Below are 25276 nucleotides of genomic sequence, written 5' to 3'. Positions count from 1 at the left end.
GCAGGAATAAAGACAAACAGCAGGATGAACATTTCATTAGTACTTCACTAAACATAAGACCACATAGAAAGGTTTACACTGAGTTGCAGAGAAATGTAGGATTTTACCTTTTGTTTACATCTATTTGCTTTACCAGAAGCTGATTTAACTAGTGCTCAGTATTAGTCTTGTGCTCAACATGTTTGGCCTAAATCTATTGAAAATAATGGAATCCAACATCTCTTGTGGAAAGTGGTGCACCGCTTGAAGTTGACTTTGACAGCTCCCACAGTTAAAGGCCTGCTATAAAAGTTAGACCCAATTATCCTCTCTCTTTGACCCTGGTTATAATTCTGTTTGTGCCTAGTTTTGGCCCAAATGCTGGTTTCTTTAAACCAGCATTACTCTGGGAAGGCTGACATAACTCTCCTTATTGGGAAGCAAAGAAGCATTGTGCTTGTACACACAAAATTAGTTCCGAAATTAGTGTCCAGTGGCAGAGCAATCTGTTATAATACTTACTCCCTACTTCTAGAAAATCCCTTACTGTCTTCATATCTGTCATCACTTGGGACAATGTTAAGACTGTGCTGGCACAATGTCCAGAGAGAAATGCTTTTCTCTAAGTGGTAAGGATCTGTGTTCAGTAGTATTAAGTTTATTTTGACCTTTATCATGTGTGAGCATAGTCATCACAGCTTCAGCGTAACAACTTCAGCAGTAGTTACAGTAAAACACAGTTTCTGCTTTGCCAGTTTTTCTGTCTCCTAAATCTTTGGCCTTTGGGCAATCCCATATAATGTTCCTCTTCACACAAACACTCTCAGACCTCTGTGATGATTTCAGAGCAGTGGAACTATTAGGCACAAAGTAGGCAGCCTGGAATCCTGAGTTTCCTCCCTTTTACTCTAAGGTAGCTCCACCAAAACCTGCACAAGCACAGCATGGTAAGATCAGTGTAACAAGCAGGGAACCCAAATGCAGGAGAAGGTGCAAGTCCTGAGTGCTGTTAGGGACAAGCCATCCCTGAGGGGACAATGCACGTTCTGCATTAGGATCACTTCCTCACCATTATCCAGTGACCTGCTGTGGGTTATGATTAGGGTAATAAAATATTCTCTGCCTTTTAAAGCACAGTAAGTTCCAAGAATCCAGAAGAAGCCTTTATATCACTTCTATAAATGCCTCCCATGCAAAACCACCACATTGCCATAATGAAGAAAGCAAAGTTTGACAAAACAGATTGCAACTAAAATCAGCATGATATGATCATCAGGAACCTGCATTATAAGTGCAATTTTTTTTACAAGAAAGTGTAAAACATAAATAGGAAATGTACAAAGAACCAGGCTATAATTGCTACAATTTACCTTTTGGATCTTCGAATTTTTCATTCAACCTTTCTTTGCATGACAGCTTTTCAATAGGTATAATTAAGTTCTCATCTGTAGACAAGGAAAATTAAAGGAAGAAAAAGATGGAAAGACAGAACTTCAAAAGAAGGGTATGAAGAACCAATTTAAGTCATGTAAAAGAAATGAGGAAGGAAAAAAGCAAGCAAGAATGAATATCTGACACATTAGTAAGTAAAATGTCTTATCCTTGTTTTCTTGAGCAGAAATTGTTACTCCAAGAGGTTACCTTATAAGGTCCATTCTAATTATGGACTAACAATATGATTTTCCAACAATGCAATTACATTCCATTTACAATTTTAAGGACTTGGTCATATCTTCAAAGTTGACTGATCATAAACTTACAAATGCTTTATTTATGAAGGATTATAACTATTTGCTCTTATCTTATTTTGCCTTAGAGCAATGTTGTGGCTGATGAAAAAAAAAGCCCACTTAAATAAACTATACATAGTTATTTAAACACATCAGTGTTGACTTTCAGACTGTCAATATGAAAAAATATATAGTTTACATGTATTGTACTTCTGTGATCCATCTATTCTGGTTCCATGTGTTTCACATGTGCCTTAAATGTTGCTGTCTCCCCAGTATATAAAATACCACATGCAATTTAAGATACTGATGGAAATACCAAGTATTTTCAAACAAAAAATAATCCGTTTTAGTGCTTTATTTCTTTAAATTCCTGGTAGTAAGACAAATGCAGGATTTCTACCATTAGCATTCATCCTAATTTTATCTTCACTGCAGTTCAGTAGGTAGATGTCTAGCCTAATCATGAAAACTTTTGGAAGCAGCTATTTGCTCTTCTGTGCCTGATTCCTTTGCAAGATTATTTATAAATAATTTACTTCTGAGTCAGATGGATACTCTATTTCAGAAAACAAAAAAGATATACAAGATGATACAAAAAACCTCTTTTATTCCACAAAAAAACTCTGGTAGGTGCTGTTGTTTCTCCACTTTCTAAAATTTTGCACATTAATTCAAATGAAAAACTTCAGCTTGCCTGACTTTCAGAGGGGAAAATGACATTTGTTGACACTGCAAAATGGCTACCAAAGTTCTATTAAAAAGGGGTGCAGCATCTGCATGCAAACAAACCTTGTGAAGTTCTTGCTGTACAAGCAGGTAAAGCTGGGTGGTTTATTGGCACTGAAGTATTTGGAGAGTGACTCGTGCTAGCTGGACAATGGCTGCAGAGTTGTTAACCAGGTAACCTTCCATAACAGGGACAGTGTACCTGAGGTATAGGGCTTTGTGGTGAGAAGACAGATTTCAGTCCACCTTCTGATGCTTTCCTCACTGAAATCTTAGATGAAGTATTTCCTAGTGTTGGACTTCCCTCTATAGAATGCTGACAATAGTGTTCTTCACAAAACATAGTCTCACTGGAAGTTCCAGAAGAAATAAGGGGACTTTTCTTGCAGCAAAGAATTTAGGACAAGGCCGGTAAATTGATAAAAGACATGTCTAGAATATTAGGCAGCCCTTTTATTACATGAGCATACCACCCACCATTATGTTTTCATGGTGAGACTGCTGTTTGATAGTGTTCCATGGCATAGGGAGCAGGCAGTAATGAGGTCAAACTACTTGCTTAAACACAGTAAAATAATGGTCTCAGCGGATTATATACAAAATTTATCTCGACAGAAGTTTATAAATAGGGGCTGGTCTGTACCTTCTTTATGTTCTGAAAGCAAAATACATTATATCACATATGAAAAGGTAGTTTTTTTATGAGTCTTTCACTAAAACAAGAGAAAAAAAAGAGCCTAGAACTTAAGCTTAGCTGCAGAAGTTCAACCAGATGGTCTCAACTGAATTAATTAAAGAATGAGGAGATACAATGTGACCATTTTCAATTACACTTTTACCTGTAGTATTTCTGCTGTAAGTCATTCCTCCCCCAGCATTTCCTAGTGATTTAGCAAACAATTGGTTGTTCCAGGTTCCATGTGATCCTTCTTTATTGACTGCTGCTAAAGAGACATTCTTCGGGTTTACACCTTAGAAAACAAAGGACGGGAAATGTTATAAATACCAAATTTCAAACTTAATTCAACCAATAAATGACATTTCTAGAACAGAAAACCAACACTGAATCATTTGTCTTATAATGCAAAACACCATTAATGTAAATTAATGATGTCCATTGATTAGATTTTTAAGCTGAAGCATGAAAACCAGTGACATTAATTTAGGAACAATTCTCTTCATGCTTTCAAGAGAACTTTTAAGAAGACTTTTTACTATAGGTACTTGGTTTCTATGAAACCATAATCTCATAATTGATATTTCTGTCTGTCAAAAAAGGAACACACAAATTAAAAATACCTATCAGAAACTGGGGCTCCCAAAGCTGAAAATAAACTATTTCTTCAAGGGTTTAAGTTAAAAAGTAGGACAAAGGTTCTTCTTCATGTTACAAGCATTACAAGAGCTAATAGGATGAAAGCAGCTCCCAGATCTAGTGGTTGCAGAACTAAAGTAATATGGATAAATAATAACCATGTTCCTCGGACCTATTTTTCCCTTAAATGTTGAAATTAATTATTTTTTACATCTATGCATTTCTCATTGAAAACCATGGAGACATTAGAATTGTGCTTAATAGAAGATAAGAAATACAGATTACTCTTCCATTTGTGTTACCTTTAGATAGGGAAGTTCCTCACTCTTTATATTTTTCTTTTTCTTTTGGACTTAAACTGTTTATTCTCTGAGCATCCTATTTAACATTCTAGAACTGAAGTCATCACTGCCCTAATGAGTTCCTGACAAATTATTCATGTTGTATCAAAACAACTTGCCTGACAACTGGGAATTCCTCTGTGAGCCACCTAAATTCTCAAATGTGGATTACAGAAGTCATGATATGATTACTGTAATTGTACAAACCACCATGATAACAAAAGACACTGAGACACCAAAAAAATAATTTGACTGTAGAATATATTCGGAATACTAACTAAAGGAAACATTCTCTTTGCTTTCTCCTTTCTATTCTCATTCCCAGTAATTAAATAATATCATGTTGTTTTCCTGACAAAAATCACCCAGATTTAGACTAAGATATCTATTTCTAAAGAGAGGTGACTGCCTTGAGGAAAGGAAGTGAGTGTGTAAATTCCTACCAGTGCCAGCAGATGGATATTTCTAAACACTTTGTACAAGGAAGGGGACTGTGTTTATCAAAATTTGTATGTTCAGAAAACCCTAAACATCCTGACACTGTAAAATTGGTAAATATGCACTATATAAAATCATAGAATCATAGAATGGTTTGGGTTGGAAGAGACCTTAAAGATCATCTGGTTCTGATTGCCCTGCCATGGGCAGGGACACCTTCCACTAGACCAGGTTACTCAATGTTCCATCAAACCTTGCCTTGAACACTACCAGGGATGGGGCATCCACAGGTCCTCTGGACAATCTGTCCAGTGCCTCACAACTCTCACAGTAAAGAATTTCTTTTGTGTATCTTTCCTAAATTTCCCCTCTTTCCATTAGAATCCATTACTCCCAGTCCTATCACTACAGTCCTGATGAAAAAATGTACGTAGTTTCTTTAGTCCTCACATACACCTGCTTATAGATTAATCAGGATATATTCCTAGTAATCCAAGAGATGTTGGATTTGTATTACTGAGGATTTTTTATGTTACAGGTCACAAGAGGGCCTGTGAACTTTTATAGCATACAAGCATTGAGGTCCTGCCATGTTTATATAGCCAGGAATTGCTGCATCAATTGTGCTATCTTCTGGGAAAGGCATTTAGTCCAAAACATGAAAATTTAGTTTGGTTAAGAAAAATAAAATTATCCAGTATGAAATCTAAGCTTAAATGCATTGCATGTAGATTGTGCACAGCTTTTATTTTCCATATGTAGTGACTTTTAACCTTACCAGGCAGATATCTTGATTGGCTTATATAATAATCTTTTGCTGATGTATTTGATCTCTCAGAATCATTTCTCATCAGAATCTTGTTTTCCCCTCCTGGCTGGATACAGCGGGAAGCTTTTGGTTCTGGCACACTGAAAAATCAAAATTTTCAAACCATGTGACCAACAACTCCAGCTCAGAATACCACAAGCTGACCTGAGCCTGAAGAATACAGTGCTCTTTGCTTATCCTACTTTTCTCAGTAGAGTCTGTTTCCACAAAGTAAAAGTCAAACCTAACACCTCACGAGAGCCTGACCTGGGATTTGAAGAAAGAAATGTATCCAGCACTATGGAATAAAAGCAAATGTGGCCAAATGGCAGAACACAGTACCATTTAACTGACAAAGGAAGTAATATTAGTATGTCAAATTTTTGTAAAACAGTTTCTTAAATACACAACAAACACCTGAACCACATAGTGCCTGAAAACAAATTTGATTCTGTTTGGATATTACTGGCACTGTAACAACATAACACCCAAAGCTAATCTACTCACGCAATTCTTGGCATTCTTGCAGAATTTTGGTGAATTTTAATAGATTTGTCTTAATTTTAATAGATTTGTCTTAATCAGTCTATAAGTCTACTTCTGGGCATTGTTTACTACAAGAAATTGTGATTTTATAATTGCAGGACCTACCTAAAAAGAAATTCCTTGTTTTTCTTTTCTTTTAACAGTGCAATGCTAGGCTTCTTTGAAGATGACATTCCAAATTCAGGGTCATCCAAGTCATCCCAGCTATCCACAGCCTTTACCAAAGTCTGACCCCACCGTCTTCTGCAGTTTTTAGGACCAATTACACCATTCAGAGGGCCACTAGGTGCTTGTTTCTATTTTAAATAAAAAAAATTAAAATAATAGAAAACCCCCACTTTAATTCAATTCTAAAATTTTGTAATTTGTATCTAGTATAACTCCTGACTACTGCTTACAGACTTTGAGGGAATTTTTCCCAGTGTGTTGTACCTGTTTTGGTCATAGTCTCATTATGACTTCAAGTACAAAACATAATAATGCCAGCATGTATTTGAAGTGTAGTTCTTTTGGACTGTCATCCTTGAATTGTTCAAGTCTACCTGAACTAGTGAGGTTAACATTCTGTTTGCAAACCCAGTTCAGTGCTCAACCACTATTTCTGGCATCTTGCTGAACTCCTGCTCTGAACAGTGGTAGGGAAGCTGTCAAGAAATAGAGCACAGTGGTGCAGAACACTGCTGTGCCCTCAAAGTAAATACAGCAAATAAAAGAAACTTTTCTTTAACATTCTGTTCCAATGAAATTCTAAGTTTTAAAAATGTCCTTCTACAGATCATTTGCTTTCCAGTATTCTCTGAATACCATTTATTTTTAACATATTTTGTATTGCAGTTCAGTGACTACAAGTAGAAAGCAAAATGGAAGTAACAAACCAAAGTTTACTACTAATTTTTCTAAAAATCATAATTGCTAAATTCTTACAAGGTTAAGAGCTGGATGAACCTTTTTGGGTATTTTCCTGCATGAGGCAAGTGAAGTTCTCCCTTTCCACTTCTCTGTTGTGAATTGTTTCTCAAAGGTCAATAAGTAACAGCTGTTCCAACTCCATTGCTACATAAGCACATCACTGAGGGCTATTATAATGAACATTGTGTTACATGCAATCTATTCTTCTGACTTGCTATAAAATTTTAATAAGCAGACAGTTATATCCTCACTCATTCCCTAGTTATCTATCTGTATCTCCTCTAATAAAACATATGACAATTTTCAAGGGATCACCTGGCTGAACATACTAAGAACTTTTAATAAAACCATCTATGTAGTTATTGAAGACAACTTACAGGCGATGAGTTTTTATGGATAATTGGAAAAAGTGATTGTGACTGTGGCTGCTGCTGCTTTGGTACTTGCTGGTTAGCTGTATTCTGAGGCAACTGAATTTGCTGGAGAGGCTGGTGGTTGACCTTTGGCAAGAGCTGTGGCTGTGTTTTGTCAGGTAAATCAGGTGAAGACGGAGGTTCTGGCTTAGCTTCCAGTTTAGGTAAAGATGGCTTTGGCTCTGTTGGCTGAACTGGTTTAACAGGAGTCTGCTTCTCAAGATACTGTGGGGGAGGTCCTAAAATTTGGCCAACTTGAAAGTAAGGGTGCTTCAAAGCCTGCAGAAGATATAATGCATTAATTTTAACTTCAACAAGTTGACTTTGGTAACCTCATCAAGGATCTAAGCAGGTTACTGAAACATTTGAGCAAGCTTTACAGAACAGATGGAAGATGGATGGGTAATGAGATCATATATAAAGTGTATACCGAGAACTGGCAGTTCTGTTTTCAAACTCTTACATAACATAGGAAGTCTGATCCACTTGTACATACAACAGCAGTCATATCCTTTTGTTCCCTTCTTTATTGCTAGGTGGAGTCTGTATTTTGAAGTACATTATACATTTAACACCATTCTATATTTATGCAGTAACAAATTTCTGTTTTAAAAGAGGTAGTTCCCACTACTTTTAGCACATAGTTTATTTACATGTCTCCACTGCTGACTGTGTTTTGGCAACTCAGTGAATAGCTTGAGTTCTTTAACTAAAAACAAAACAAAACCACCAACAACAAAAGCCCCAGAAGTGAGATGGTTGCCATGTATGGGTTCTACAATTAGAGGATGTTAATGAGCAAGGTTTCTCCCCCATTTTTCTTATCACCAGCTTTTGCTTTTCTTTCAAATACATTCACTGTTCCTGCTGTGCCTTCATGGTGTTTATTAAGAAAATATAGTGTCTGTCATAAGGCAGATGTTCATTTGATCCTTTCCTCTGACCTTTCCATGTCCTCTGCTAGATGCAGAGCATGGACACACCTTAGTAATACACCTCCTGCTATATCAAAACAACCCACTCTGTTAAACCCTTTTGGGTAGGATCCTACTAATTGTTAGTTCTCAAATGCATATTTTGCCTCAGCTGCACTCAAGAATAGCTGCCTTTGAGCACACTGCCATGTATATGCATTAAACTCTTCCTTTTGCCTGTGGATTACACAACTGCTGCAGCTGCTTCCTCAATAACTCACCTGGGTAAAAGCTGGTTATTTGCTTTTATAAAGCATCTAGAGTATTTTGTATAGAGGTACATAGTACTGGACTACAGATAGATCTCCATCACGGTACAATAGACATGCTTTATAAAAGTAGAGAGGAATGGTTGCTTTATTTGGTACCATCTGTTTAACTGCTTCTGAATTACTTACAGTACATCCATCGAGGGTAACTTGCAATATGTCCTTTCTTTCCCAATTGTATTCCTCTTTTATATGTTCTAAATAGGATTACATTAGGTACAAATAATAATGAAAAAAACCCACAGAATGTAACCATATTTGGTCCTTGAAATATGTGTTTTGAAATTTGGAGAAAAATTGTGACCTTTTTCACCTATTGGCATGTTCCTCACAAAGTTCCTTCTTTATCACTTCTTACAATTTACATTCCAAGTAAAAATAAGCCTTAGCTCTTCCATACTGCATTCCATCTGTGGCTTCACAAAAAGCAAAGTTGTCAAACTTTTCAGTACTTCCCTTTGTGTAGATGGGGAGGAAAACAGAAGTGGCAAAGTGATGACAGACACAATTGAAACATTTGCACCTCAGCTATTTCTCTGTCCTGTACAGAGAGAATTTTAAGATATGCAGTACAGAAGACAACATTGCAGAAATAACTGGAGTTTCAGATGCCTGCTGAATCAGGTTTAGAACTTTCTCATCTTACCACTTAGACTCATTACCATCAAAGTGTTAAAAATGAGGAGACATTTGTGGCCATCGCTATTATGACAATCAACTGGTCTCCGTATCTACAATTTTTTTAAAATGCAAGAAAATTCAGTCTTATGCTTAATCATTCATGTGCTCTGACCTGACTTGCTGTAGGTCTCTTCTTTGGATTCCAGTTCAGCATATCACTCATAAGCTGTATTGCTTCATTGCTTGCATTTGGAATAAGAGTTTTTAGGCTTATAGGGACACATTGTGGGAAACGGAAATTCATGGCAGAAGCAAGGTGGTATCCTTCTGTCCAGTCACTCTATTTCAAAGGAAAGAAAAATCAGCAGCAAAAAAGAACCAAGAGGTATTTAGATATAATTTAAGGCAGCTTGAGTCATGCTTGGTCTGCATGGTGCCTTCCTATATAGTTGAAAACAAGCATTCCTCTTTTCCGTGACAATCATTACAACACCAGGGAACGCAGCATCACTCTCCTATGGTAGTCCTCCTGACGTCTCCTGTAGCTACAGGTGGAACCATCACCATGAAAACACACTTGGACACATCCTATCTGAAGGAGACCAGAGTGCAGCAGTATCAGATCTGCCACAGAAATGAGCCCAGCAGCTGACTTCAACATGCCCTCTTTATGAAATAGCTGAGGCGAGGCCCCTCCATTCACCATGACACAGTTGTATAACCATGATGCAGCCTACAAAATATAGCACTGATCCCACCATTATGACAATCAATGATTAAGTTATAACCAGACAGTATTGCAACAATAAAAAACCATGATCACCAGATGAACACCTTTTTAAGAAGTTCTTAACTTTCTAAAAGTAAACCTTGAAGTCCTTCATTGCTTGATAACTGCATTCTTGGAATACAGTACTACAGGATTATAAATGACCTCAACAGACCATTTACTCCACACCCTTGTCCCTTCCTGACAGGTGTTAAATCTCAAAAAGCTTCCAATTTCTGGCAATCCACAGCCAGACTATACAGATTACTCCACAGAGTAATCACCTCATGATTAGGAAAAAGGAGGTTTCTCATACAAAAATAAATGACCATTGTTGAGTGTTCTGTCATCCATGGATACAAGAAGGACTATCTGATTCTTCCCTCTAGAGTGGCCTTTTTATACATTGGAAGGTGTATTTCTTTTCCTTTCTTCCAGTATTTGTTTGTACAGGCTAAAGAAACCCAAATAATTCCTAAGGTCTAGGCTTTTTGAGTTTTATTTCCTCTCTAGACTCTTGATTTTTTTCTCTTGGAAACTCTAAACTGTATATAATATATATATACAGCAAGAGAAACAGAAAGATTAGTTCACATGTTAATGGGAAATACTCCTTTTTCTACAAACTAGTATGGTATTTGTCTTTAGATGTACAATAAATAGCTCCTACGGTCTCTCCTACAGATGTGTTAGCTGGATGGTTATGCACAGCTTCTGATGTAGCTGATTATTCCTGCCAAGGTACAGCATTCTGTGCACTACTGAAAAAATTTCTTTAAAGCTACATCTCTAATTCTGTACATTAAAAAAATGCTTCTAAACTCCAATCTTCTCTTCTAACATAATTCTTCTCCACCTGCCATCTACTAGCTTAAGCAGCAAAATCTACTCCACCAGACAGCCTTCAAAACAATTTAAAAAATTTCATCAGAGGTAGAACCACTTGAGTTCTATTAAATGAATCTTTTGAATAAGAGGCAGTGAAGCTTACTCTCTGGACAACTCTTTCCAAACAGTTATGCTCTTATCATGCAATTTGTATAGTAATATGCTGCAGAGAATGTTGTGAGGGACAGCATCAGAAACCTTACTGAAGACAAGGTCCAACATTTGTGCTCTTCCTCTATCCACCATGCTTATTGCACTGCTACAGGGCAAACTGGACTGATTTGATACAATTTGGTCTTAAGGTACCATGATAGCCATTATTCATCTTTTTATGTACAACAGTTTTAGCTCTGTTAGCACAGTCCATGGTAATGAAAAAACTGAAATATAATTATAAGCCACATCTGCCTAAAACAAGTCTCAAGATTTCAAGTGACTTCCTCTTTCACGTCAGAGAACAGTTTGTTCTTTCAATTCAGTGGAGAAAAACTTGCCTCCTTCACTGCATTGCCCTTCTTTATTGAGTTTGGTGGCATTCTATCTGCTAGAAATAAAGGAACAGTTTACAACAAAGTACCAAGGGCTGTATGTTGAACTTATGAAGCATAGGGATAAGGTGAAAACAGTACAAGAGCAAAATAAAAAATACATTTCTATTTATTAAAAAAAAATATTAAAGTGCAATAACTTAAAGCACCATTGCCAACGTTCAGCTAATGAAAATGCTAATGATAATTTCATTAATCTCTGCTATTGAGGTTGTCATAATTTTTTTCATTAAATTCACATAGTACAAGTGCACCACCACTGCCAATACCTGAATGGTGCAATTTAATTTATTTATAAAATAAATAAAGCAACTTAATTTATAAAATAAAACAAAATAGTTTCCTGCCACTATTTAAAACACCCAGGTTCACTGAAGTCATTGGTATGTTATGGACTTAAGCACAGGAAGGTAAACTGGAATGAAGATAGCTTCTGGGCATAATTCCTGTAATTCATTATTGCAGGATAACAGAATAAATGAAAATGCATGTCTGAAAAAAATAATATTTGTAAAACTATCTGCAAAATCAGACTACTAAAATAACTACTTATATTTTTCAGAATGTAACAAGTATTTCTAACAAGTGCATTATTTGTTGTGGTAATTCCTATCATACTACTTAAGTAGTCCTTTACACATCAATCTCCTTGAAGGATGCCTTAGCATTATCATAAGGAGAGAAAATTCCTGAGTTTGTCCAGCAGATGACAGGGGCACAAAGTAATTAATTATAGTATCCTGATTCTAGAGGGCAGACTTACATCCCTAACTCTTAGGGTCTTTAAGGGAGGCTACAATTTTTTCTGGAATATTCAGCTGGTAATGGTCCCTGCTTTCCAAGCACTAAGCTTTCTAGTCAGGGAATGACAGACTCTAAACAGGCAGGATTTGCTTCTGCTAGCTTCTTGTAAGGTTAGAGAAAAAATATAGCAAACAGCTCAATGCTGCTGTGCTACTGCATACAGTGAAAACCTCTCTCTGATCTCCCTGCACTTCAGAGCTTGTTTATGCTGTATATTGAAAATGTTCCAGAAGCCAGCATGGTGCTGTCTTTCAGTCTTCATATACATCAAAATGTTCCTCTTACTATCCTAGATTTGTGATCTGCTTAAGAAAGTTCACATCTGCATTTGAAAACTCAACTCTTAAAATACTGCTCCTATTTGCACATTATTCCTGAGGCACAACTGTGTCATGGCAAGCACTGTTTTACACATCATACCAATTTTCACTGCGTCCTCCTGACTCAATTTTCACTTCCACAATGTATCATCTATAACTCTCCACCTGACCTTTTCCTCTTTGCTCCGTCATGAGTTTGCACCTGTTTCTCAGAATGTTCTCTTGGATGTTTTCCCACCACTTCAAGCTCTGCATGTTCCTAGCTCGGCTTAATCTATTTCTGTTTTAAAGTTTTCTGTTCCTTACTTCTCTATTGACAGCGGCTCCCTTACTGGACGAGAATTATACTGTATTTTACACAGGTAGAACACTAATGAAACTGATGGATCTCTCTTCACCCTTAGGTTGTTCAGATCTAGGTGGACTGTCTTTGGTCAATTATTCCGCCAAGTTCTATTTGCACCCATATACTGATATGTACAAAATACTGATATGTATCTGCCATTTCTTACTTTAGTCTACAAAAATATTTAATAGCATATGGTCTTTTTTTCCAGTTCATTCAAAAATTTGAAGGCAATCTTATTATTTTCTTGCATATTCTCCATCCATTTAGTGAAGCAACTTTTAAACTGATTATAATTTCATCCATTTTTACATGCACTACCCAAACCTTCCTTGCAATTTTAAATAGCATTTAACTCATCCAGAAAATAAGTGAAAAGAATTGTTTCCTCTCTAAAATACTGCACATTTTCCCTCAATTACTTCTTATTGCTAATAATATTCATGAGACATCTGTTTTTGAGATGAAATGTTTCTTTTATGCTTTAAAAATAAGAAAAGCATAATTTGTCTTATTTATGGTAACTTTTACAAGCTCCAAATTCTGTGTGCCAGCACAGAAGAATTATACTTTTGGTAAGGGAAAGCAAATTGGCTCTGGTAAATTAAATCCTAGGAGACTTCTGATTTGCTTTCCATTATGAATAGCTTTAAATAACTAAATTAAATAATTTTATCTGGCTTTCATCAGAGGAGAACAAGGCTTCACATAATGGTATGATATACAACAGATGCTAATATACAACAAAAGACTAGCATTACATGCCTTAATGGAAGCTGAAAAGAAATACAGTTAGTTGAGCAAACACTAAGTCTGCAGGAAACATATTGAAACAATAATTCAATATGTAGGTTCTGAAAGATAACACTGAATATTTTGCAATAAATTTGATCTAATTTTTTTTATGTAATAAAATTGTGTGATGTTTTTTAAGCCTTACCTTCTTTGGAGTCCCTAGGACTTGGCAAATCTTGAAGATTTCATCTACTTCGCTTGTGCCTGGGAACAGAGGTCTGAGTGTGTATAACTCGGCCATTATGCTGCCAACTGCCCATATATCAATAGGTGAGCTATAGACAGAAGATCTCAGCAAAACCTCAGGAGCACGGTACCTGTGAGGATGGAGGGAAATAATAAATAAGTTAGAAAGGTCATAGGAGGGTAATTAGTTAAGCTAATGCATTAAATTCTTGATATACTTACCACCTGGTAGAAACATAATCTGTGTAAGGTGGCTGAGATCTTAGTTCTCTAGCCAACCCAAAATCTGCAATTTTCACAAGTTCTGGTCCACTACAGAGAAGATTTTCAGGCTTCATATCCCTATGAAAAAATCCTGTAGAAGACCAAACAGAAAAGAATTGCAAATTATCACAGAATCACTTCTTAAGCAGCAATTTCTACTAGGAGTAATCCAGTATTTACTTTGGGATGTTTTGGAATATTATAGTGGTTTTCAGTCTTTTTTCTTTTCTTTTTTTTTTTTTTTAAATTCAACATAAAATAATTGGAACCCTCCCCCAACAAATGCACACGTTTTCCCTCCAGTGATTATTACACCAAGTGTTCTTAAATTAACAAATGTAAACTGTCATTAGCACACTAAGGAAAATGAATTAGCTGGCAGCAACATCAAGTAAAAAAACAATTTCAGAATGAAGTCTTTTGCAAAAACTACAACTGCTTTGTCAGTTTTGGATAATGGAAAATGGAGCATCTGACACACTTACTTGATTCATAAAATTGCTTGAATGATTTTTAGCTAGTTATTTATCATTGTGACAACAGTTTGGAGACACAAACATTTACAGGATATCCAAATCCTGCTCAGAAATGCTAATATTAGTAATGCAGGCACATAAAGCTTCTTCAATGCTTGCTGTTGGCTTGAGGACCTCTATACTTGGGCAGTGGTTAAGTCACTAAGCAAATTAATTCTGCTGTTTAATTGGAACACACAATTTGTTATGTTTTCCATTAATTTGATTGAAATCCACTTGCTAGAATAAAGCACTGAATTTCTGCATGCATAAATTGAAAACAACTGTAAGAAATTGGCTCAAATTATTACAGTGAAATGTAAATGTTCAAATTTGTCATACCTGGTATTTCCTTATACACTTATGGCCAAATCAAGATACTAATATTGTAATTTAAAATTGGAACTTTTTCTTAAAATCTAATTTATTTCACAGAGAAATGGTGTAGGAAAGGAGGATACTAATAAACAGTATATGATCCTGATTAGAAGGACAATAAAATGTCAATTTCTAGGTATTTGATAATACTGAATAAAACTAATTATTCATTTAATTCACCAACAGGCCTCTTCCGGGTACATTGAAAACAAATCAAACATTACTAGGAACACTGTTTCTTATATTATTTTCAGCTAATGTTTTATTGTCTTTGGAAAGTTTTAAGGATACCACTGTGATGTGAAGAAGAATTACAAAATCAAAAAGTTAAGCATGAGAGTAAATTACTACCTTTTTAACTGCAATACAATTCACAGACAGATATTAAACATGAGCTTTAGGAGTTTTGCAAACACTGTGAAACTTTTTATTGTTGTGAGCACACCTCACCTTTTATTTAGACTGTGCCAGTAATTCCTAGAAACATCCCACTTACTAAAATATTTAAATCCAGGCTGTATTTGATAAGGATACTCTTTGAATTTCTTAGTGAACAAGCCATTTTAGTATTTTTTTATATGAAGAGTATCATGTTAGCTATAGTATCTCAACACAAGACTATTGATGTATTAATGCTTCTCAATTAGATCTTTTTGAGGATGCAGAAGTGATTAGTACAGCACAGCATACAAGTTTCTTCAGTTTGTTTATTCATCTGCTAACTAAAGTAGATATCACAACTGCACAGTGTATGAACAACATCCAGTGCTTTCCAAGAGAAAGAGGAAAACCCAGTTATAGGAAAACAAAGAGTAACTTCAGGCAAAGTTTAAAACTACACCATACTTGAAACAGGTAACCATGATTTGATCAGAGATTATTAATAGCCCTTGCTAGGTTATTTTATTAATATTATTTCTGTGAATAATATTATTTTCTAAAAAAAGTGCTACACAGTTAAACTCTAGTAGGAAACCTACCATGTTTGTGGATGAAAGCCAGCCCTTGCAATATTTGATACATCATGTTTCTGATGACCGACTCAGGGAAAAACTTATTTCTGTGAAGAAACAGGGTAAAAACATACATAATTAAGAAAAATAATGTGCCTTCAGAACATATGTGTTTCTTTCTTTTGTCTAACACATCATGAACACATGAAAACAGACCCATCAAATCAAAGTATGAGAGATGCAACTCTCATTTCAAAACCCTGTTGGGCATTAATCTCAACCACTTGAAGTGCAGCCGCAGAACTTTGCTGAGACATTCATGGTGCTATCTCTCTGTAGAAGCTGTCTGGCCAGAAGCGTGCTTGACAGGTGAGTGTGGAATGCACAGTGCTGTAAGCAAGGCAGAGATTGCACAGTGCAGCACTGGTAGGTGCATTACCCAGTGGTGCCCTTAAGGGAGCCCTGCTAAGAGCAATTCTGCTTAGCTGCAGAGTAACATTGTGCTCATGTCACCAGCAGCTACCTCAGGATGTCAGCTCAGGAGCTTGGCACATTAGGAGATACAGTACATGACAAAGTCTGAAAGAAAACCACACTAAAGGCAAAACAATTCATCAAAAGAAAATGTTACTGAAAAGGCAGGTCCTACTCCACAGATCACCTTGCAAGCCTTACTATGTACTGTTTGTCCAAGACTGCAACATTAGAGTTAGCCTATATTAGGCTATTCTTACAAAGATGCATCCATGAACCATCCCCACCTTAAGTCAAACCCATGAGCAAAAGTAGCATGAACCAGTGTTCACCCAATCCTTCATACATTAAAATGAAGGCTAATGAAGAAAAAAACCCAAAACACAACTACTTGGAATTTCTCTCATGGCTCTACATAAAGGCATGCCAATTCTCCTGTTAATAAGTGATCAAACTTATTTCCAAAAGCATTACAATATGCAGTGTTGTAACAGAGCAATGCAGAAATCTACCCTCAAATCATCTGGTGCAGCAACTCCTGTTCACATCAATGGGGCTACAAGAAGAGCCAAAACCAGACATCCCAAAGTGTTCTTCAAAGCAGTATGAGAATCATTAAATAAAGCATAACAGCACACTCCTTTTCTGTGAAAAAAAGACATACCTATCCTTCATTAGCTGATAGAGATTTTCCTTCATGTACTCAAATACAAAATAAAGGTGGTCATTTTCTCGTATGACTTCCTTCAATTTTATTACATTGGCATGGTTTAGCTTCTTCAAAGACTGCAACAGAGCAAAATACAGCTTCAGATAACCCCACAGTGACCTTGATTCCTTACCAGAGCTAAATTTTTAACGTCTAAATTTCTAGCACAGAATCCACACAACATATTCATATGATAACCCATTATTTATCTTGTAATCTGTTCTAAAGAAGAACAATCCAGAAGTTTGAATAAATCTCAAATAAAAAGCAACAACTATATTAATAGTAGTTTAAACCTATTTCTAGGGATTACCTCAGAGCTGAAGTAAAGATTAGCACAAAAACCTAATTCCCTACAACAAAAGACAAATCTGAAGCTGTAAGAGCTCTTGCTCACTGAACTGAATAAGAAAACCTGCATATATTTTCCCCTTCTTTTTGGCATGAAACTTTCATGAAGAAGGATTCTCTTACAGATGCTCATTTTGGATATACTGATTTGTATGAAGTCTCCAATAAGTTAAATCAAAAGCCCTTTAGTAGGGAGTTTTGTATATACAGAAAATCAGACACCCAAAACATGCAATTATTTGGCAGATTTTTAAGTGTTACTCTATCACTTGGCTAGCCAAAACTCCCAGTGCTTTCTACAGATGCCCCAAACACAAGATATATGGAATGGACACACAGCTAGAAATCTGGAAGTAAAATGAAAGAGGAGGATGGTAAACCACAGAAATACACACATACAAAATCAATTTCTTTTCCTTTCTCAAAGATAAGAGGCTTGGCTATGACATGGCCACTGCTTGAGAATAGTGGAATATTTCACAAATCAGCAGGACCTCTAAGAGTGCCAGCACCCCACAGTTTTGTGAAATCTGTCAGCATTTAAAGAGTTCACAGAGTTTGGCCTCACTTGGACACAGTAGCTGCCTTTTTCCTTCATGCAAGCCTAACCAGATACCTATTTTTAAATGTGGCATGTTCACCACTTTACCTTGACTTCTCTCAAATTCATACATTCATCCCATGAATAGAACTTTCTTTTCATTCTGAAATAAAGTCCAAGACAGAGTATTTTCAGTGAACAGTACAGAATGCTTTTAGAATTAGAAAATCTAAACAATATTTTACAAGACTAGCATTATCTATGTTTTGAACTCAATTTAAAACATTCTAGCATAGCCATCAGCAATATAATTTAAAACAAAATCAGTGCTTAGAATTGCTAAAAACTTACAGTGATTAATCATCAAACACTGAAACTGAAATATCTTTAGAAGAGTACAGTCAGAGACTATGTTACTCCAAAGTAAAAGGGACATGAAACACACCTTTGTATCATTTGAATTGTGCTTTTAATAATAAAGTAAGCAACAATGACATGGCAGATAAAACGTGGAAAATCACGTCCTTATGCATAAGTTGCATATTCTAGGAAAACAAAAAAATTTAATTTTTGAAATCAGCAAAATATCTGGACTGCTTTCTATTATAATTAAGCATCTGACTTGACTGGTAATTTTAAAAATCTGTTCCAAGATATTAATTTCAAAAAAATGTTTCATGTTTTTCAAGCAACATCATAGCCTCTAAACTAATTATTATACATAACAGTGCAACACATTTATTTGTAAGTCCTGCATAAATCCCAATGTGGACATTTGGTGTTGCTCATATCTTGGGATGAAGTTGAGAATGTCATTGCTGCATTTTGGTAAAATTATAGCGCCTAAAGTGAAGAGATTTAAACCCATAATTTTCATTTAAAAGAAAAGTATCTTCAAACAAAACTGTACCCTCTCAAGTCCCAAACTTCAAAATCATGCAACAGAATTCCAAATCTTGAAATCACAAAATGAACCACTTCCCACAGAGTTCCTTTTCCTAATAATAATTAAAATAATTAATTGGAGATTCTTTCTTTAGCTTCAGTAACAGTACCAGCAAGATATGGTGAAACATGAAATTCTCAGAAATTCTTAAAGAAAAAGTCAGTCAATTATATAACAATTATCTTACTACAGTAGATCCATAAATGAGAGGAAAAAGTCTGAGCAAGTCACAATTTCTGGTATTTCAACTTACACTTTACATCCAGCTTGCAATTCTCTAGGAATACAAGCGTAATTCCCCCACGCCTTGAGTATAATTTTTCTTGTTTCGTAATCATCTTTTAAGGCAAGTGTGACAATACTCTTGATTACACAGAACACAAGGTTATTAGAGCCAGGGAGACAGCCTTTCTTTACCTGACCAGATTGTTACTGTTGTTTATCACTGTAGCAACACCTGAAACTTAATGCAGTACTTACAAAGATTTGGGGGGCTGGGATGGAATTTCAAATCTACCTGTTAAAATCGCTATTCCTGCAACTCATATAAATAAACTCCCTAATTAATGCCATTCACTTTTTCTGTTCCTTTGGTGCTGGCCTAACAACATTTTTAGAAGGAAGCATGTTCAAACTGAACAAAAGCAGCATGCAATTTTACAAGCCAGTGTAAAACAGCAAATCAAACTGATGTGTCTCTCTATTGATCAGTTACCAGAAATCTGACTCACAATCACCTTGTTAAACATCTTAATTAAAATAAAATAATTTTGTTACTGTAATTTCCTTTTAAAAGGCAACTTTTTAAAATTCTACACAAATGGAAGACAACAATAAAGTCAAAAGTGAAAATCCAAGATTTTGCAAGCACCTTTACTGAACTGAGATGCTACATACCTTTTGATAGCCACAAGTTCTCCTGACTCATTGCTCTTCCCCATCAACACGCTGCCATAGGTGCCATCACCCAGTTGTTTCATAATTGTGTAACGATTCATTTTTTTTTATGACTCAGACAGCCAAAAGCTTATGAAATGGTAAATATATTCTGTTTTATTAAAGGGCTCTGTGCTCTTTGATTTTCTCAAGAGAAATCTTCTTCCAGACTGCTTTATGTTGTTGAATGTTTCTCATAACTCAGCAGGATAGTCACCGCTCTCTTCCAAACTATAGCTGCTTTGAGATCCAGTTACGAAGAATGGGAGACAGAGGAACATGGTCATCCTCACACAGATCCCTAAAAAAAAAACCCAAAAAAAAGACTAGGTAGTTTTACAGGTAGTTGTAGAAAAGAGACACTCTACTTCTTGTATCAAAGAATAGCACCCTCCAGAACCATATGTGCTTTTTAAATGGATATAAATGCAGTTAACTTCTTTAAATTTTTCAAACCACAGAAGGTGCCTACTGTACAATTAGAGCTGGAGTAAACAGAAACTGGAGAGTCAAGGTTACTGTCATAATTCCCTAGAACCAGCAAAATGTTTTTAAAGCTGGTGTATTCTGATAGAAGCCCTTACTCTGAATTTGTAGACAGCAGCAGCTTCCTGAACTATTACAAAGGCATGGTTGAAGTTCTGGAAAACATAAGGACAAAAATTTTGCACAGGGTGCCACGGCAAACTTAGAGTCTGAATACTGTGTTTTGGATTGGTAATGCAAGCAGGCTTCTTATGCTTAAAAGTTAGTGAGGAAAGGAGGTGGAGCAGCAAGATAACCACTGCATTTTTCACCCACATAAACTGATTTGTTATAAATGGACATCTTGCTCTGAAGTTCACATAATTCTTAGGCATGGTAATGGCTGAAGAGTTAAGGTCATTCTTCAGTTTTACAAGTCTTGCAGAGGGAAGCATAGAGCTTACATGCATTGGTATGAAAGATTAAATCTGAACTGTCATTTGGAAAAGAATCCATATTGAACAATGTTGAATCACCATATTTGAATCCATGCAAATATTATTTTGAATCCAAATCCAAGTTTGAATCTGAACCCCAGCTTCCATTACACACAATACTCTCTCTCACCAATGCTTCAGGTGAAGGCTAGTTGCCTGATGTTAAACACACAAACTCACAAGAGTCACTCATTTATGCAGGACTAGGAAAAGCTAACAACCTCTCATTGTACCATTTACTCCCTGTAACCCAAATGCTAATACACAAATATCTACCTTTTGCCTCTGCTGTCTGAAAATACAAAATAAAACCCAAATGAACGGGTAAACACCATGAGTCTATCTTTATAGGAGACTGAGAACTTAGCATGCAGCTCTCTAGTGCTTATCCTTATACCAAAATTAGCTACAATCTGGTCTGTTCAAACAGATTAATAAACTCTGATTCAGCTGATAACATGACTCAGGCTTGAGATTTACAGGCCTGGAAAAATAACAATAAACCTGGCCTCTCAAGGAGTGTGAAATATACATTCTCAAGCAGACTAGCCTGCTGTGTAAATGAAACAGCTGCCTGGACAATAGAGACCAATGTTTCTAAGTTGTTCTTAGCTGAAATGCTGCTTCCTTGAAGTTATAACACTGAGTGGTACTCACTCTTGCTTAGCAGGAAAGAATCTCACATCACCTGTCAAGATGCCAATGGCCTAGTAGACATCTCAATTTATAATCTTTGCACCAAGCAACCTTTATTTTGTCAGGGAAAGTTACAGAGATTTTTTTCCCCACCCATCTACACCTCCCTCCCCTAAAGCCACAGCTGTAGTGAAATAAGATTTCTGGTTAATAGTATATGCTGAAACAAAGCTAAAAATCAGATAAAAGTAACATAGGCATCTCAAATTATGATGAGATTTTAAACTGGACTTTCATATATTTAAGCAAACTGTTTTTCTCAGAGTTCAGCTTTATATCTTATTCCGCAGAATGCCTGCACGCACTCTAGTCTTTAATACCATCAATAATGCATTTTTACAACAAGGTTATTTGTTGACTCTGGTAATAGGCAGATGATCAAGGGTATTTATTCCAAGTTAAGATACATTCTGCATACAGATTTTGCAATTTGTCAATGGTTAGCTCTAGGTGTATATTAAAAAAACAAACCAACACAAAAACCTTGAGGGTATCCTCCTATCCATTTTACAACACAGCATCACATCTAAAGCGTCAGCAATGATAAACTGTGTATGCATTTTGTGTAAGTGTAGACAGGTGTATCATGTGAAATGAAATGTAACAAGTTTTGTGAGCTTGTGGTTCTCTGCTTCAACAAATATCACTGATCATTGCTTAAGGTATGTTTTCTGTGAGGTGATTGAGCAATATCTGCTACGGATGGCCCTAGCTTGAACTCCTGGGGTTACATTAAGAAGTTGGAGAATTTGCACGCATTTCATGTTTAAGTTTTTGCTCTCTAACAAAGTGCACCAAAAACAATGTGAGTAAAACTTGTATTTGCAATAAACAGAACAAGACCTAGACACAACCTCAAGTTTTGACCTTTAAATCCTCTAATTTTTGTGCCTAAATCCTATCAGCTTTCCAAGTAATTTTCATTGGATTATATATTAATCACATGCTTTTACAATTATTTCTTTTTTCTTAATATTTTGGCATGTGCAATCAAAACAACCTCACATAAATTGTTCCTTCCCTCCAGAAATTCCATATAATACAATACAGACCCAATTATTCATTTTGTCTGTTCTATAATATATTTTATTGCTTTACTCCTTTTCTGCTGTATACTTAAATTTCAGGGTACCAAAACACCTGATCAAGTAAAGTACAGAAAAGCTGGTGCATTCCTTCAATGATCAAGTGGAAGTGTCAAATCCACTCCATGGAAATGCACAAAACAAGGTGTGAAAACCACATACCCTGATAACAATGTCTGTGTACCATCACACCTACCCCACACTGACATGTTCTGGAATTACAGAGCAGGATGATTAGAAAATAAATGGCCCACAGATTCATATTTCACTACAACAGACTTCTGCAGACTTTGTAATTTTCATACCCAGCTCAGGTGTGCAATTTTTTCCTCAGCAGTATATCTGTATTTTCTTTTTCAAATCCGCAGTTCAGTTTTGTCTTTTGTACTAACCTGAGGAAAAGCAAGGGCCCAGTCTAGCTTTTCTGGTTAAAACATGCCTTTGGAGTGGCCTTTTCCATAATAATGCTTATATGATATTATTTCTTCAAAGATGCAAAGCTCTAAAATGTAAAATTGTCATAATAGGTACCAAACAGACAAGAGAAATCCTAGTCTACACAACAGCTTGTTGTTACTCTTAATGACACACTGCATATAATCTCTTTACACAGGATTAAGGAAAGATTAAAGCCAGGGACAAATAGAGGGCAAAATAAAATAGCTTGACAGAATCTTTAATTTGTGTAAATTTAGCAAACCTGAACAAGTACTAGAGAATTGAAACAAATCATCACTTTTACCGTATTACTGGTGTCTTAAGCACTAGCAGCAATTTTATATTATTTTAGATGTCTGGATTACATTTCAAAATGTAAAGAATAGCAACAAATCACCTACATTTCTTATATATAAATACTAGGCTTTACCAAGAGTTCTACAATTGCATCCTAAACAAACTACTCTCAAATAATTAAAAACTAGGATATATGACCCAATAAGACCTCCCACCGAGAGAAGCAAAACACCCACAACCAATTTTACCAACCTGTTTACAGTAACTGATGAAATCACCAAAACTGTTTGTGTGGCACAGTACTGTTCTCAATGATCAGAACTGGCAGTATTGCACAGCACAGAATGCATGCTGATACTGATTTTAAAAGTAAAACAAAAAAACAAAAACCCAAAACCAAATCCAACCACAAAAAAAAAAAAAAAAACCCCAACAAATTTTGATACAAGAACCTTGTAGGTAGTGAATATATATTACTAAAGCTGCCAGTAATCAGGTCCCATGACAGGTGGATCCAGTTCTTGAGATTAACCTCAAATCCATTACTCTAATCAAATACCAGCAGTGATTTAAAAACATGACACTCGGCTGCAAGAAAGAAGTCAGTAACATTGACAATAAATACTGGTGCTTTGAAATAGACTGCCTTAATTTTTTTTAAAGTCCCTTAAAAATCTAATATATTGTTCCACTTGTGCGTATCAGGCATTCAGGATGGGATATATCAAATTAAGAACTCCAGTTTGCTCTAAGTATTTTCCCCTGTTTTGGTCCAAACTAGCTTTGGTTTCAAAGCAAAATTATTCACACCAACTTTTTCAGCACATTACCATCATGCCAGCAAGGCTACCACTTCCTACCCACAGGAAACCCCTTCCCACCATGCAGTACAGCAAGTTTCAGGATAACAGTCGTTTCAGTGCTGCTGGAACTGCAAGTCTCCTGTTTTGGGCAGCATCCAGAAGGAATATGAACCTCTCATCTTTCAGCATCTGCACCACTGTAAGTTTCAGTAAAACACAGAATCGCTATGGTCAGAAGGGACCTCTGGAGATCATCTAACCCAAGCCCCCTGCCAAGGCAGGGTGACCTAGAGCAGGTGACACAGGAACATATCCAGGTGTGTTTTGAATGTCTCCAGAGAGGGAGACTCCACAACCTCCCTGGCCACCCTGTTCCACTCCTCTGCCACCCTCAATGCAAAAATGTTCTTCCTAATGTTGAGGTGGAATTTCCTGTGTTTCAGTTTATGGCCATTACTCCTCATCCTGTCGCCAAGCACCACTGAAAAAAGACTCTGGCACCATCCTCTTGGGACTTGCCTTTGAGAGAATTATACGCACTAATGAGATCCCCTCTCCGTCTTGAGAATGGAAACAAATGCTCGTTTCCACTTCAGTTCCACCTGGTGACATCCAGCCGCCTCCCGAGTGCGCGCCAGTCCCTTCCTCAGCACTCACAGCGGCGCTCCTGCCGCTCACTGCGGCTGGGAAACTCGGCACCGCCCGGCCTGCCACTTTCACCCCGCTTCTCCTAAATAAAGCTTCACCTCCTCTCATTAACCGCGGATCTCCCAGGCCGCCAAGGCCCGGCTCTACCCCAGCGAAGCCAAAGTAGGCAGGGTGCCTGTCCCCGCAGACTCCGCACCCACGCGGTACTGCAGCGGGGCAGCTCCCCCACACGCGAGTTCACCGCACACCGACCCCAGCCCCCCGAAGCACGCTGGGGGCCGGCAGCAGCCCTCCCCTTTAGGAACGGAGCTCCGAGCGCTCCCGCTCCAGCCCAAACGCGCACCTCCTCCGTGCTGGGAGAGCCCCAGGGAGGCCCAGCCCCCGGCGCACAGGCGCTCACCAGCCCGGTCCGAGGGTGGCTCTCGGGCCGCCGTCCTCGCCGCCCCTCACTCACCGCGGCGCTGCGGGCGGAGCCAGCTCGATGCCGCCGAGCCCCCGGCCCGCCCGCCGCCTCCCTCGGCCGGGCCGCTCTGCCCGTCACCGGGGCGACGG

General features: G+C 37.0%; 1 protein-coding gene and 1 long non-coding RNA gene across 5 annotated transcripts in view; one reads left to right on the top strand and one right to left on the bottom strand.

Annotated features, from left to right (window-relative positions):
• MAK (male germ cell associated kinase) overlaps positions 1-25276 on the bottom strand; it is a 30626-nt gene extending 5350 nt beyond the window's left edge. The window contains exons 1-13 of one of the 4 annotated variants that reach the window (XM_059852498.1): positions 25125-25276; positions 19757-20096; positions 18022-18076; positions 16977-17098; positions 15866-15945; positions 13951-14083; positions 13688-13859; positions 9245-9412; positions 7173-7487; positions 5992-6182; positions 5311-5441; positions 3278-3409; positions 1350-1424 (exon numbers count right to left, since the gene is read on the bottom strand). In XM_059852498.1, coding sequence (XP_059708481.1) covers positions 1350-1424; positions 3278-3409; positions 5311-5441; positions 5992-6182; positions 7173-7487; positions 9245-9412; positions 13688-13859; positions 13951-14083; positions 15866-15945; positions 16977-17098; positions 18022-18076; positions 19757-19857 — 1675 coding nt within the window. In that variant the 5' untranslated portion in view covers positions 19858-20096; positions 25125-25276. Of the gene's footprint in view, positions 1-1349; positions 1425-3277; positions 3410-5310; positions 5442-5991; positions 6183-7172; positions 7488-9244; positions 9413-13687; positions 13860-13950; positions 14084-15865; positions 15946-16976; positions 17099-18021; positions 18077-19756; positions 20097-25067 lie in introns of all 4 variants that reach the window. The other 3 variants (XM_059852514.1, XM_059852506.1, XM_059852523.1) reach the window with 3 other exon arrangements.
• LOC132330361 (uncharacterized) lies at positions 149-7167 on the top strand. Its single transcript, XR_009487295.1, has 2 exons — positions 149-1561; positions 6030-7167. It is a non-coding gene; the product is annotated as an uncharacterized LOC132330361 (long non-coding RNA).

This window comes from Haemorhous mexicanus, chromosome 1 (assembly GCF_027477595.1).
Source record: "Haemorhous mexicanus isolate bHaeMex1 chromosome 1, bHaeMex1.pri, whole genome shotgun sequence".
NCBI classification, from domain to species: Eukaryota; Metazoa; Chordata; class Aves; order Passeriformes; family Fringillidae; genus Haemorhous; species Haemorhous mexicanus.
The sequence above is the reverse complement of the archived record's forward strand: the minus strand, read 5'-3'. Positions and strand labels throughout refer to the sequence as shown.